Below are 13,535 nucleotides of genomic sequence, written 5' to 3' on the forward strand. Positions count from 1 at the left end.
TTGTAGTGTATACAGAACATGTGCTATTTCTACAAAAATGTTATGTATAGGTTAGGATCAGTTTGCAGTTAAAAACGAAATCGATGAGACTTATCCATAACAGTATGTCAGATACCCAAAGTCGTTGTAAGCTAAGTATATTGATTGGGTCGTGACACATATGTTAATAGCTTGCTAGTTTTCCTAGAGCAGCTCAGGTTAACTAAAATCTTTTACATGTAGGTGTTAAGGTCTCTCATGTTATACACACCATTTATAAAACTTTGGACACTCAAATAATATTACATCATGCCGTGGAACTGTCATGGTCTCATCTATTGTCACGAATTAATGCCAGGCAACAACAGGATATCGTTGAGGGAACATAACAGCGTACATAGCAACTGCTCTCATATTGTTCTTTGTGATACCTTGAGAACCGAAAGGTTTCACGTCGTATGCAATCTGGCTCAAAATTATTTGGTGTCAGTAAGCTGTGAATTCATCCGCATATTGTTCATATTTTAGAAAACTTCTTATATTTGGTCATATTTATATTTTTCTAGGATACTACCGTACATTGCAAATCTGTACTGACTTGGAAGATCAAATTTACAGTATTTATTTGGTGACCTCACAAACTGTTAAATTTTAAGTAAGCATCTTAGTCCTAAAGCCAAACTTGGTTTAAATTTCCCAAGTGAGGATAAATGTACATCGAACTGAGTTTGTTTTACTACTGTAGTTTGTGTTGATATGAGTTATTGGCCTATTAGGGGACTCAATATTTAAGGACCAATTCAGAATAGTAGCTAACCATTAAGCATTTTATTCGCTAGCAAGCACGAATCTTCACGTTAGAAATTATGAAGCTTGGTATAAGCCTGAACAACGTTATACCTGACCTGAACCTCAAGAGTGCTGAGCTTACAGTGGCAAGATGCTGCTGCTCTCAGTTTTGAGGTTATCTTTATCCAACAACATACACCCCTTCTTATTAGCATTACAGAATGACACCAAATGACCAAGTATTAGCCATCTTTTCACCAGGAAGCACAACATATGAACTCTCTAGTGTCTTGGGATCTAACATGGTATGCATGCGAGGAAGCTCTGTTTCATTGTTTCTGTAATTAAATACATGATCTGAAGAAAATCACTTTGCTTTTTTTGTCTGAAATCTCCGTAGCGTGATAGCTATGGTTATGTTCGTCATTTGATAAGTTCTGTAATAGGAACACGAGAAGAGAAGTTTAAAGTCCACCTTAATTTTGGTTCACTCCAAAATTATGCTGTACCATATGCACCTGACTTTGTTTTGTTCAATTATCATGAGCACCGCCCAGGACGACGTTGTTGACTGTTTTGTGCTACTGGCTACATAAAGTGAAGGGCTGAACAGTGAGTCTTGATGCTTTTCACAGATTTGATAACTCAAAAGGTCCATTACTGGCACATTGTCCTCTAACCTAAACGGATGAACCAAGGGTAACTATTTATCATGAATTTTTCAACTGTAGATGGGTAGGTTTTAACTAGTTAACAAGGCCGATTACTCGACTAGGAAGAGTTGAATGAACCTCTTTTTATTCTTATGTTTCTCTCTCAGCTATAATGTACTGCCTCTTATCGCTTTTAGTCGACGCGCTGAGTGACATGTGTATGCATGTATGGTAGCTGGTGGCGACGTCAATTAAAACCTATCAGATGGAGTATTAAGTAGTCGGTATGTACATGTAGGAATGTGGGTGCTTCATTCAGGTATTTACTTATCTATACTGTAACACATGAGTTCATACTTGGTTGAGTTACATACAAAGCTAAACTGTATTCCTCATTGATTAACCAAAACCAAGATGCCATTCATGGGAGGAAGCTCTATTTCATTTCTGTAATTAAATGCATGATCTTGAAGGAAATAAGTTTCTTTCTGAGATCTCTATAGCATGATAACCATGCTATACAGTTAAAGAAATAGCCACTGGTTTCCTGGTTATGTTTGCCATTTGATAACTTATGTCACAGAAAGAACAGAAGAGAAGTTTGTCCATAAATCCAGTTTCAGTTTGGTGCATTATAAAATTATGCTGTAACATATACTGCTGGTTCTGTGTTTTGTTCAGTTATCATGAGCAATGCCCATGACAAAATTGTTGAATGTCGTGGCACATAAGTGTTCGTGTAAATCTAAATTTTGTCTCTCTTAGATTTCAGCATTGTATCAATGCAGTGGCGCTATATTGTACTCAATGCAGTATTTTATCTCCGCTTTGGCTGCAAGCAATTCTTTTCCCTTTTGTAGATCATGGCCACTCTGCGACTGTCTTGTTTGAGATTTTGGTTATTTTTCTTGCGAAAGATGCGATGACCTGTATAAGTATGTAGTATGCCTTGTGGAATAAGAACAGGAAATTCTTTGAATCTTAACATGGTTAATTGGGTTACATACATATAGGGAAATTCTGCACTATGCATGGAATTTCTAAGCACAACGGAATGGAAATGATGTTCTCTGTCCCATTTTATTTAGGGAACACCAGCCCTCCAATGTTGTCTGCCAAGACAATGTTAGCCTCGCCTTCCCCAAATATGAAGCGAGTTTAGATACTTTTTCCTCATCTGTCAACTCTTAAGGGTCCAAAAAATATCAGTCCATTCTCCTCTAACCCTGAACAAAGGGTAATTATTTATGGACATTTCTGAGGTGTAGGTGAGTAGGTCTTAACTAGATGAAAAGGTCGATTATTCCATCCAGTAGAGTTGGATGAACCGTATTTCATTCTTATATCCTTTCCGAGCTATAGTACCCATCGAAGTAGTATGCGCAGGTAGGAATGTGCATTACTCAGTTATTTACTTATCCATACTGTAACACTGGGTTTTATCTTAAAGGAAATAAACACTATTCCTCATGAATAACCAAAACCAAGATACCACATGGTGTATGTGGTGAGCAACCTAAACAAACAAACAAAAAACCAAAACCAAGATGCATGCACGGGAGGAAGCTCTATTTCATTTATCGAATTAAATGCACCATTTTGAAGGAAATAAGCTTATTTCATATTTTTTTATCTGAGGTCACCGTAGCTTGACAACCATGCTATACAGAACAAAATTAGCCACTGGGTTCCTGTTTTATGTTCGCCATTTGATAAGTTATGTCACAGAAACAACAAAAGAGAAGGTTATTCATAAATTCCAGCTCCAGTTTGGTGCATTATAAAAATATGATGTATCATATGCTGCTGGTTCTGTGTTTTGTTCAGTTATCATGAGCGAGTTACGGCACAGGACTGTTTGTGTAGAACTAACTTTTTGTGTCACTTAGATTTCGGCATTGCATCAACAGAGTGTTGCTATGAATTTGCATTGTACTCAATGCAGTATTTTATCTCTGTGGTCGCAAGCAATTTTGTTCCCTTTCTGCGACCGTCTTGTTGAGATTTCAGTTCATGTGTTGGCCAGCATAAGCATGTAGTTTTTATAAAAAAGAAAATCTATGGGCATGAACAGGGCAGTTCGGCACTTGATGTTAAGATGATATACATGGCTAGTGTTCATGTTCAGTGTTCGGTAGGCAGCAATGTTCCATGTCTTCTGGTCTGACTGTAAGAGCATCCCCACTCGTTGGCGCTCCCCACGCCCAAATCCGACGAAATTTTCGTCCGGATTGGACGAAAATTTGGCCTGGGGGGCAGTATATTTCCAGTCGTGTGCTCCCCAAGCGGCGTTTCTCGGGGAAAAAGAGGATGGCCCGGGGAGTCCGGACGAAAGAGGAGACACGTGAGCGTGGGCGGTTGGTTTGGTTTTGCTCCATCCGGAGTCCCCGAGCGCTCCCCGGGGGGCCGGGGATGGCGTGGGATCGCCGGATGAATTTAGGCCCAAATCCGGACAAAAACGAGAACCTGGGGGCGCGACTGGACCGTTTTTCGTCGTCCGGATGTAAAAAACGACTCGTGGGGGGCTTCTGGGGTAGACGAGTGGAGATGCTCTAAGACAGAGCCCTACCTTTTTCGACTTTCAGGAATTCGTCCGGCACTTTGATGTTAAGATGAGAAGGGAAAATCCACAAAAGACAATTGATAATTGAGATGAAAATCTATTCTGTCAAGAATTCCTGTCAGATGCTAGCTAGAGCGCTAAAATTGAACTAATAAAGTCTCTTTACAATCCAGGACTCAGAACAAGCGGTGCAGCAACAATGCTGCGAGGAGGGTGGCCACCCCACCGGCGACGCTCGCCGTTGCAGCGCTGGTCGGGTCCGCCGGGACGATCTGGACGATGAACCGGCACGTCCCCGAGGAGGGGTTGACGGTGGTGGTGGTGGCGAGTCCGCCGAAGTTGCAGGCCTGGTCGTCCTGGTCGTTGCTCTGGTAGTAGCTGTTGAACGCGTACGACACGTTGCCCCTCGGGTCGAGGCCGCTGCAGGAGGTCTTGTAGCCGAGGCTGGTGCAGTCGGCCTGGCCGCACGCGTAGCTGACGCTGTCGCCGACCTTCTGGTCGGCGAGGTCGGCGTCGCGCTTGAGCACGCACCACTGCTTCTTGAGGTACTCGACGCCCTTGGCCGGCACGAGCGTGCCGGCGCCGTTGCCGCCGCGCAGGGTGAGCTGGTACTTGGGCTGCCCGTCGTAGTAGAAGACGCCCCAGTGGCGCTCGAAGTTGCCCGGCCGGATGCTCTTCTGGTCCTCGTCGACGAGGCTGAACAGGTACGCGTCCACGGGGGCGCCCGGCCGGAGCGGCGTGCCCTTGCCGGACGCGACGTGGTCCAGCAGGCCCTGGTTGAACCGCCGCGCGTACTCCGGGTTGGCGTTGGCGTCGCCGTCGGTGGGCCAGCCGACCTCGCCGACGACGATGGGCACGTCGGGGAAGCCGTTCCTGCGCAGCGCCGCCACCAGCGTGTCGTGGTTGGCGTCGAAGGTGTTCTCGTACGTGACGCCGCCGTCCACCACCGCCGACGAGGAGCCCTGGAAGAAGGCGTAGTCCAGCGGGAAGTTGGGGTCCGCGTACAGGCTGATGAACGGGTACACGTTGGCCACGAACGGCGCGCCGCTGGACGCCAGGAACTGCACGATGGTGAGCATGAGGCCGCGGATGTCGTCGCGGAAGTCGCCGTCCGACGGCTTCCCCGTGGGCGACTGGTACACGTCGGCGTTCAGCGCCACCGTCACCTTCACCCTGCCGCCCAGCCCGGCCTTCGCCAGCGCCGCCTGCACGCTCTGCATCGCCGGGAACGTCGTGTTCAGGTACGTGCCGTTGAACGTCGTCAGGAACGGCTCGTTCCCCACGGCAACATACCTGCATGTGTCAAAAGGTCGAAACGTCAGTATAGGCAGAAATGTCACTGTAACAAGTGGATGCTGCCATGTTCGGATTTAAATTTCAGACCAAATTATTAAGCTGACGAATTTCTCTTTCTGTCGCAAGGACAAACTAAATGCATCCTGATTGGGATCAGGATGAAGGTTAGTAGAGGCGGAACATGACTTTGAGATGATTGCCCCCTAGAGTTGGATATATATCTGCATCAGACATGATGGCTATGTCCCTGTGACAGTCACATTTAAGTCACAACAACCTGTTAAGCCCTTGAACCGGTCTCTAATAGTGATATTCGCCGCGAGACAGGAGATTAGAACTGATCAGAAGTCCTGAAATTTCAGGTTGCTTCGAGCACAAGGAATTCCTGTCTGCGATAGAATGCAATCAGGGTATCGAACAATCTAATAGCCTCGAGACTTCGGCATGTTTCGAACGAGCTGTTTCTTCATAATAATTCCATGATGAACAGATTCATTGTGGGTGATCTTTCTGGATTGCTGTATTGGACAAGATGGGCTAGAAAGGCATAGATGCAGAGAGTGAGGCTACTGCCAAACGTGTGAAACTCTCTCTCTGAATAGCTGCTTGAGCTTTAGCCTTTGTGATCTCCGTCTCCCAATCAAGGCAAAACCCACGCAGTGCAGCAGTGACAGAATCAGTATCACCAAATGCAACATGGCTATCACTTTTGACTCAATGCACTGGCCAAAGAACACTAAACATCGAAGTGAACTTTAATGTAAAATTCTTAAAAATACAGGCAGACTTATATCCGAGTTCAGCATACGATTGATGCCCACATTTTTCACAGAAAAAGAGCATTTATGCAATCTAAAAACAATATATTTGGTGGCATAAGCGAATTTCAGTTGCTTGCAGCTGTGATCTTCCCGTTTAAAGGGAAGGGGCCTACCTAGCTTTGCTGTGTACTGGTACTATCTTTTGAAGCTCCTGATTTGGTCTGATAGCAACACTTGCCAGTTGCTGTGTACTACTACGCAGCTAATTTTGAGACAGACATCCGGAGAAGATAAAAAGGAGTGCCTTACCCTTAGGATGTCAAGTTGGACCATACTGTACAACTTACTCGAGATGGCCACAACACATGCGACTGAGTGTTTCCTTCGAGTAATAAAGCGCCTTTTATCGAAAACCAGAGTGTTTTCTGTTTCCCTTCAGAGGCACAAATGTTCATGGAGTTTTGTACACCAGACTAATGTACACCAGACCAGAGATCTGTGATACACGTGAACTCCGCTGGAAATTCACACTAGTAATTACTTTAGAGTTTAAGTAGAAGCCATCGATCTTGGACTAAGCACTTGGGTCAACACTAGAAATTACTAAACAGAAACTATTAGGTCCTATTTGCGTCTCATTTTTTTCGAAATAGAGCATTCGTTTTCAATCGAATTTCTAGGGATATTTAGGCATGCTTCGAGCAAACAATACGTACCAAAAGTAAAACGCGGTAACTGATCACAGGAAAAAAGGAAGCAACTAAATGTATATGCTGGCGATCCGTTCACCTTATGTCGACGCCGTCGCTGACGTGCTTGGAGACGTTGGCCTTGACCCAGTGCTCGGCGGCCTTGCCGCCGCCGGCGAGGTCGGCCAGCATGTCGTTGGGGATGCCGACCATCACCTGGATCCCCGACCCCCTGAGCGCGCCCAGGATGCTCTCCTCCGCGTCAAACAGCTTCACCTTGTCGAAACCGTTGTCCTTGAGCAGCCGCACCATAGTGCTCGCCGGCAGCGGGTTGCTCAGCTGTGTGCCCCAGTTCACGCCAACGCCATCCGACCGCCGGGCCATACACAGCACCTGTACCAGCACCAGCACCGCCGCCGCCTTGGCCAGGCCACCGGCGACCGGACGCGCCATGTTTTATGGCTTGTGAGCGCGCGCAAGCTAGCTTGATGGGAGAGGGGAGATGATCGAGGGGATTGCTGGAATCCTCCCTGGGAGTTGGGGATCTTCTCCGAGTTCTTGGATAAAGAGAACCGATGAAAATAGGTCGGCAAGGAAGGATGAGGATTTGTACTGTGGAAGCAAATCAAGAAGTGGCTCCAAACCTTGGCATATATGGTAGGTGTAAAAATAAGGATCAACAAGAGATTCTTTTGTATACTCAAATTCAGGACACGAGAAAGGAAAAAGAAGAAAAAGAAGAAGCGAAGAACAGAGTGAGGGTACCCGGTCAACAAGCTAGCAGCGATCACAAGGAGGTCACAATCTTTTCTTCGGGAGGTGTTCGTAGGACAAGGGCGGGCAGAGAAAGGCTAGGTTGACAACAAAAACAGAGCATGAGGATGACCGGAGGAGGGCATTAATAGGTGTTCTGCAAGCAAGAACCCGAAAAGGGGGAACCAGCTGACAGAGTAATGGGAGGATAACAGGGTGTTTTTGACCTGTAATGGGAGGGGGTAGGCTACGGTAGAGGAAGATCACATGAGCAAGCAATGGACGCAGCAACAGGATTCCAAGCCCAAATCATGGGAGAAGGCTGTGTAACCAGGAGGAAGAGGGGGGTTGGTTGCCAGGTGTAAAAACAGAGAGCTTGCAGCTCTGGCTTATGAGGAATGTGGCCCTGATGACATAACATTAAGTTGTAGTTATAGGTAAAGCAAATCTGTAACTAATGTGAATATCTTGTGAAATCATTCCCGATTATCGACCGGGCTGTACTATAGGCTCCTCACAACCGAGATCCAAGATGACATCTGATATATTTAGATCTTATTTCAACTAGCAAAGAGCCCGTGCTTTGCTACGGCATTGAAACAATATTATAGATATGAGTTTGATTATTTTAAAATATTTTCAGTGCAATTTTCAATCAGAATATTGTTGAGTCACTTGGTCCGAATAAAATAAAATCGGTCTTTTCTTGGAAAAAAAACTGATGCATAAACTTGCCAAGTTTTTATTTCCTCGATAACAGGCTGACCATTACAGTTAATTGAAATATCATCAGAACAACAATTTGGTCAAATGACTGGTACTTCAGAAAACATTAGGCATGTTGGTATTGGTGCTGCAGCATTGACAAACTGAACGGATCGACGAAACTCTTTATTGTTCACCAAGGGCGAGCCAAACTCAATTGACTCTAAGATGGCCACCAAAATAGGCACGTCGGCGCTCGTCACCCTGAAGCTTCAGGTCGACACGAAGGCGCAGCGCGAGCTATTCCTGGAGTCGAGTCGGTCAAGGACGTGTCGTCTCCCCCTCCTGGTCCTGTCCGTGGCCCATGGACATGCCATGAAGCTGCTCGGGCCAATCTCCATGGTCAGCAGCGGGTGTGACCTCTACGCCTGTATTGCGAAGCTCGCCGACACATGCATACGTCGTAGCCGATGCAAACTTAGACATGGGCCTCCTTCACACCGTGCCCTCGTCGGCGGCAGCCTGCCACCGGCTCCCTCGGTACAAGGTGACCCCCTATCGCCATTCCTGTTTCTTTTCGTTGCGGATGGTCTATCAACTTTGCTTCAGAACGAAGTTAATAACCATGGTATTGAGCCGGTCAAAATCTGCCGCCGTGCACCTGGTATATCCCACCTTCTGTTTGCGGATGACAGTTTACTCTTTTTAAGGCACAAGCAAACCAAGCTTGTCAAATTAAGAAGGTGTTGGATCTCTATGCATCGAGTACGGGGCAGCTCATTAACCCTGATAAGTGTTCAATTATTTTTGGGGAATCATGCCCCTTAGCTAGCCGAGTGGAAGTGAAAACAATGCTCCAAGTTACACAAGAAACTTTTGAAACAAAATATCTTGGGTTACCAACACCGGAAGGAAGGATGAGTAGTGGCAAATTCCAGAGTCTACAGGCTAAACTTGCAAAATGTTTAGTTGAATGGGATGACAACCATAAATCGCAAGCAGCTAAAGAGATTTTAATCAAGGCAGTTGCACAGGCCATCCCGGTCTATGTTATGAGTGTTTTCAAGTTGCCCCTAGGTCTATGTGACGAGCTAACAAAAAAAATTAGAAGATATTGGTGGGGTGCTGAGAAGGGAAAGCGGAAAATACATTGGCTTGCATGGGACATCATGCTAAGGCCAAAAGACTATGGAGGAGTAGGATTTAAAGACATGAGACTCTTTAATCAGGCTTTACTGGCTAGACAAGCGTGGAGACTGATACAGTTCCCGGATACCCTGTGCTCGCAACTTCTTAAAGCCAAGTACTACCCGAATGGATTCTTGATAGACACTGTATTTTCTGGTAATGGGTCGTCCACATGGCATGCTATTGAGTACGGCCTCCAACTGCTAAAGCAGGGTGTCATATGGCGGGTCGGCAATGGCGCAAACATCAGAGCATGGCGGGATCCATGGATCCCTCGTGATGAAAGCCTCCGCCCAAACACTAGTAGGAAAAGCCTCATCAGTGGCGCACCAAAAATTGATTCTGTGGCGCATGGGAGGTGCGCCACAGAAACGTCGCCACAAAAATAAGGTTTCTGTGGCGCACCTGCCCATGCGCCACAGAATTAAGGTTTCGTGGCGCACTTGTTCTTAGGTGCGCCACGGAAAGCGTGCGCCACGGAATTGGTTTTTAGTGCGCCACAGAATTTGCTTGTATTATACACGATTTTGTGCTGCCTCGCTATACACATGCAGTTTATAGACAGCAATACAGATACACATATACACAGGTTATATACAGCAACATTCAGATATAATATAAATATCATGTACATTGCACAGATATAACATAGACATCATCATCACATTACTTAGAGCCCGATCGAGATACATATATAGTGGCAAGTGTCAAATGTTTTGCATACAACTCTTAATTCATACAAAATTCACAATTTCGAGATACAAAGTAGTCTTCATCCGGTTCCTCCTTTGCTCCGTCATCTCTACCCACCAGGCTCGCTTGCATCGGGGTCCTTCATCCAGTTCCTACTATGATGAAAATGGAAGAAAGTGAGACCAACAAGTCCGATGCACAAGAGAAATGGAATAAATGCCTCATACATTGTTGGTCAACACAAATATTAACATTCAGGGACGGTGTAAGTGAGACCAAGTCCGATGCACAAGAGATTGATATTTGTGCTATCTTACCAGACTCACTTACGCCGCCCCCGAGTGTACGGTGACCAAACATTTTAATCATCGACATTTTGAAAATCTCAAAGCAAATGGAATGACAAAATGGAATAAGTGCCTCATACATTGTTGGTCAACACAAATATTAACATTCAGGGATGGCGTAAGTGAGACCAAGTCCGATGCACAAGAGATTGATATTTGTGCTATCTTACCAGGCTCACTTACGCCACCCCCAAGTGTACGGTGACCAAACATTTTAATCATCGGCATTTTGAAAATCTCAAAGCAAATGGAATGACAAAATGGAATAAGTGCCTCATACATTGTTGGTCAACACAAATATTAACATTTAGGGATGGTGTAAGCGAGGCCGGGTAGGATGCACAAGAGATTGATATTTGTGCTATCTTACCGAGCTCACTTACGCCACCCCCGAGTGTACGGTGACCAAACATTTTAATCATCGGCATTTTGAAAATCTCAAAGCAAATGGAATGACAAAATAGAATATGTGCCTCATACATTGTTGGTCAACACAAATACTATGGTCGAAACCATAGTTGCAGTATACACCGCCGTATACTTTGCGTAAGGGCCCCCTTCCCCGGTCGGCGTTCCGTCAACGGGTGCTTGACGACACAACAACGCCGATCTGCATCTCCGGCGCGAGAACCACGCCGGTCCCTCGCGTCCGAGTGAACGAGTCCTTGATGCAAAGACCGTGCCGGCCTGCCCAGCATTATGCCGGGCCGTGTTGCCGCGCTTCAAGCCGTGTGTCCCGCGCCTGCATCGTTCGCCTTCTTGCCCGGTGAACCAATAGGCTGATCGTTGGAATAAGGAAACCGATGACAGCCGGTCGCAAGATTAAATTGCGATCGGCCGTCATCGGCTTCCTTATTCCAACGATTAGTCTATTCGTTCACCGGGCAAAAGGCGAAGAGTGCGAGGCGCGTGATCGACACGGCCTGAAGCGCGACAACAGGGGTCGGCATGATGCTAGGGAGGCTGGCACCGTCTTGGCATTAAGGACTCATTCACGTACTGGACGGCGAGAGAAGAAAAGTGGTGCTGCGCCGGAGAGGCATGTCGGCGTTGTTGTCTCATCAAGGACTCGTTCACGGAACGGCGGCCAGGGAAAGGGGGGCTCGTCTACAAAGTATATTGCGGCGTATAGGTGATCAAACATTCTAATCATCGGCACTAAAATGGAAGAAAGAGCCAAGTGGTATCTCAACTAGATATCATATGCCTCATACTTTGTTGGTCGAAAGAAATATTAACATTCAGGGATGGGGTCGGCGAGGCCAGGTAGGATGCACAAGAGATTGATATTTGTGCCATCGCACCGGGCTCGGTGGCCCCACCCCGAGTGTACAAGTGACCAAACAATTTAATCATCGGCACTAGAATGGAAGAAAGGCCAATGCAATTAAGAAGTAGCTAGTATGAACTAAATGGAATGCCTCATACTTTGTTGGTCGAAACAAATATGAACATCCCGGGATGGCGTCAGTGAGGCCAGGTAGGATGCACAAGAGATTGATATTTGTGCCATCACACCAGGCTCACTAGCGACACCCCGGAGTGTACGAGTGATCAACCAACCATCTAATCATCGACAAGTACAAAAACACCACCAAACCAACAACCATGGTGACATAAGTCAAGATGCTCAAACACACATAGCATGCATGGAGCGAGATGCTCCAAAGGGATTATTCATCACTTGGTAGTAACCAAGTGATGCCGGCAAGAGAGAGGCCAAGCCTGAGCTAGTCAATCCAGTAGAGATGGATATGCATAAGTAAGCAAGAACACATAGCCTATCCAAGTTAACCGAGATAAAACCAACCTTGACAGACCAACCGAATCACCTAGCACCACCTAGCCTTTTAAAACCATCGAAACAGATCCTTTTTCTTCAAAGGATACCACGAGTGGCATTCATTTACATGATCCCCTACAGTGGATATCTCTAATTTCATCAAAGCCAACAAGAAAAAGAAATATATCATTACTCGGTTGAGTTCAAAACAAAGCTAGGGTCCATAAGGGATTACTCATCACTTGGTAGTAACAAAGTGATGTCGGCAAGAGAGAGGCCAAGCCTCGAGCTAGTCAATCCAAGTAGAGATGGATATGCATAAGTAAGCAAGAGCACATAGCCAATCCATGTTAACCGGATAAAACCAACCTTGACAGACCAACTCGAATAACCTAGCATCACCTAGTCTTTTAAACCATCGAAACTTCCCATTTTCTTCAAAGGATACCATAGTGGCATTCATTTACATGATTCCCTACCGTGAATATCTCTATTTGGATAACATAAGCAATCCACACCAGTAAACAAGTCCTCATCACCTTATACAGAGTTCAAACTTTGGATTTGTTTCCAACAAAGGTTGGAAAAAAAATCAAATCCATTTAGTTTAACTCGAATCATCACCAACACATGGTTCATTAATAAGAAGTGACAAGCATAGCACCAATTAATCAAGCAATATAGCAGCATCGAGTAACAAACATAGCACCAATTAATCAACTATAGCTCCATCAGTAACAAGCATAGCAGCAATTAATCAAGCAATAGCAGCATGACTCTGCACATGACACTTTACTAAAGCCAAAGCTTCAAGTAAAGCAATCAAGGCTTTCATGCAGCTTCTTGACGAGCAACAACCGCAAGCAATGGGATCATAATTCAATCCCCGTGCACATACAAGGTGATAAGCGATTAATTACAATTGCATTAGACATCAATTGCAACCTGGCACAGGTGAAGATTGAATCACCCAATGTCCAGAACCAAGCAATTGCATGGATTCAGTTACCATAGCAAGACAATCAAAGTAGCGAGATAGCTTCACTTGGCTGCATAGAGGAGATACCGAGTAACAAACCAAGCCAGACAAAGGAGGGGAGAGAGTTCTCCCCCTCTCCGCATAGAGGAGATACCGAGAAACAGCATCCAGAGCATTTCATCGAGCACCTTGCTCGCGCGGGAGAGGAAGGGGAGGGCAGAGGTGGAGCTCACCGAAAACAGGGGTGGAGGAGGAGTTTGACGACGATGGCAGGGGTGGAGGAGGTGGAGGACGCGGCGGCTCGGCCTCCTCCTTGATGCGGCGGTGCCGGACCCTCCTCCCCGCATGCCTTGGCCC

At 45.9% G+C, this 13,535-nt stretch overlaps 1 protein-coding gene across 1 annotated transcript; it reads right to left on the reverse strand.

Moving 5' to 3' along the window:
* Window positions 1-4,047: 4,047 nt before the first annotated feature.
* On the reverse strand, window positions 4,048-7,762 carry LOC124690245 (glucan endo-1,3-beta-glucosidase 5-like). The gene is made up of 2 exons (XM_047223658.1): window positions 6,831-7,762; window positions 4,048-5,277 (listed from the first exon to the last, which is right to left on the reverse strand). Exons 1-2 carry the CDS (start codon window positions 7,181-7,183, stop codon window positions 4,161-4,163), a joined length of 1,470 nt encoding a protein of 489 aa, XP_047079614.1. The 5' UTR covers window positions 7,184-7,762; the 3' UTR covers window positions 4,048-4,160.
* Window positions 7,763-13,535: the final 5,773 nt, after the last annotated feature.

The sequence above is a fragment of the Lolium rigidum genome, chromosome 1, assembly GCF_022539505.1.
Source record: "Lolium rigidum isolate FL_2022 chromosome 1, APGP_CSIRO_Lrig_0.1, whole genome shotgun sequence".
In the NCBI taxonomy this organism is placed as follows: Eukaryota; Viridiplantae; Streptophyta; class Magnoliopsida; order Poales; family Poaceae; genus Lolium; species Lolium rigidum.

Bases quoted from the DNA above. Each gene is read 5' to 3' on its own strand.
- LOC124690245 (XM_047223658.1), bottom strand. From the start codon at position 7,183: ATGGCGCGTCCGGTCGCCGGTGGCCTGGCCAAGGCGGCGGCGGTGCTG. The intron at 5,278-6,830 runs GTGAACGGATCG...TGACACATGCAG, and splicing joins AGCGACGGCGTCGACATAAG to GTATGTTGCCGTGGGGAACG.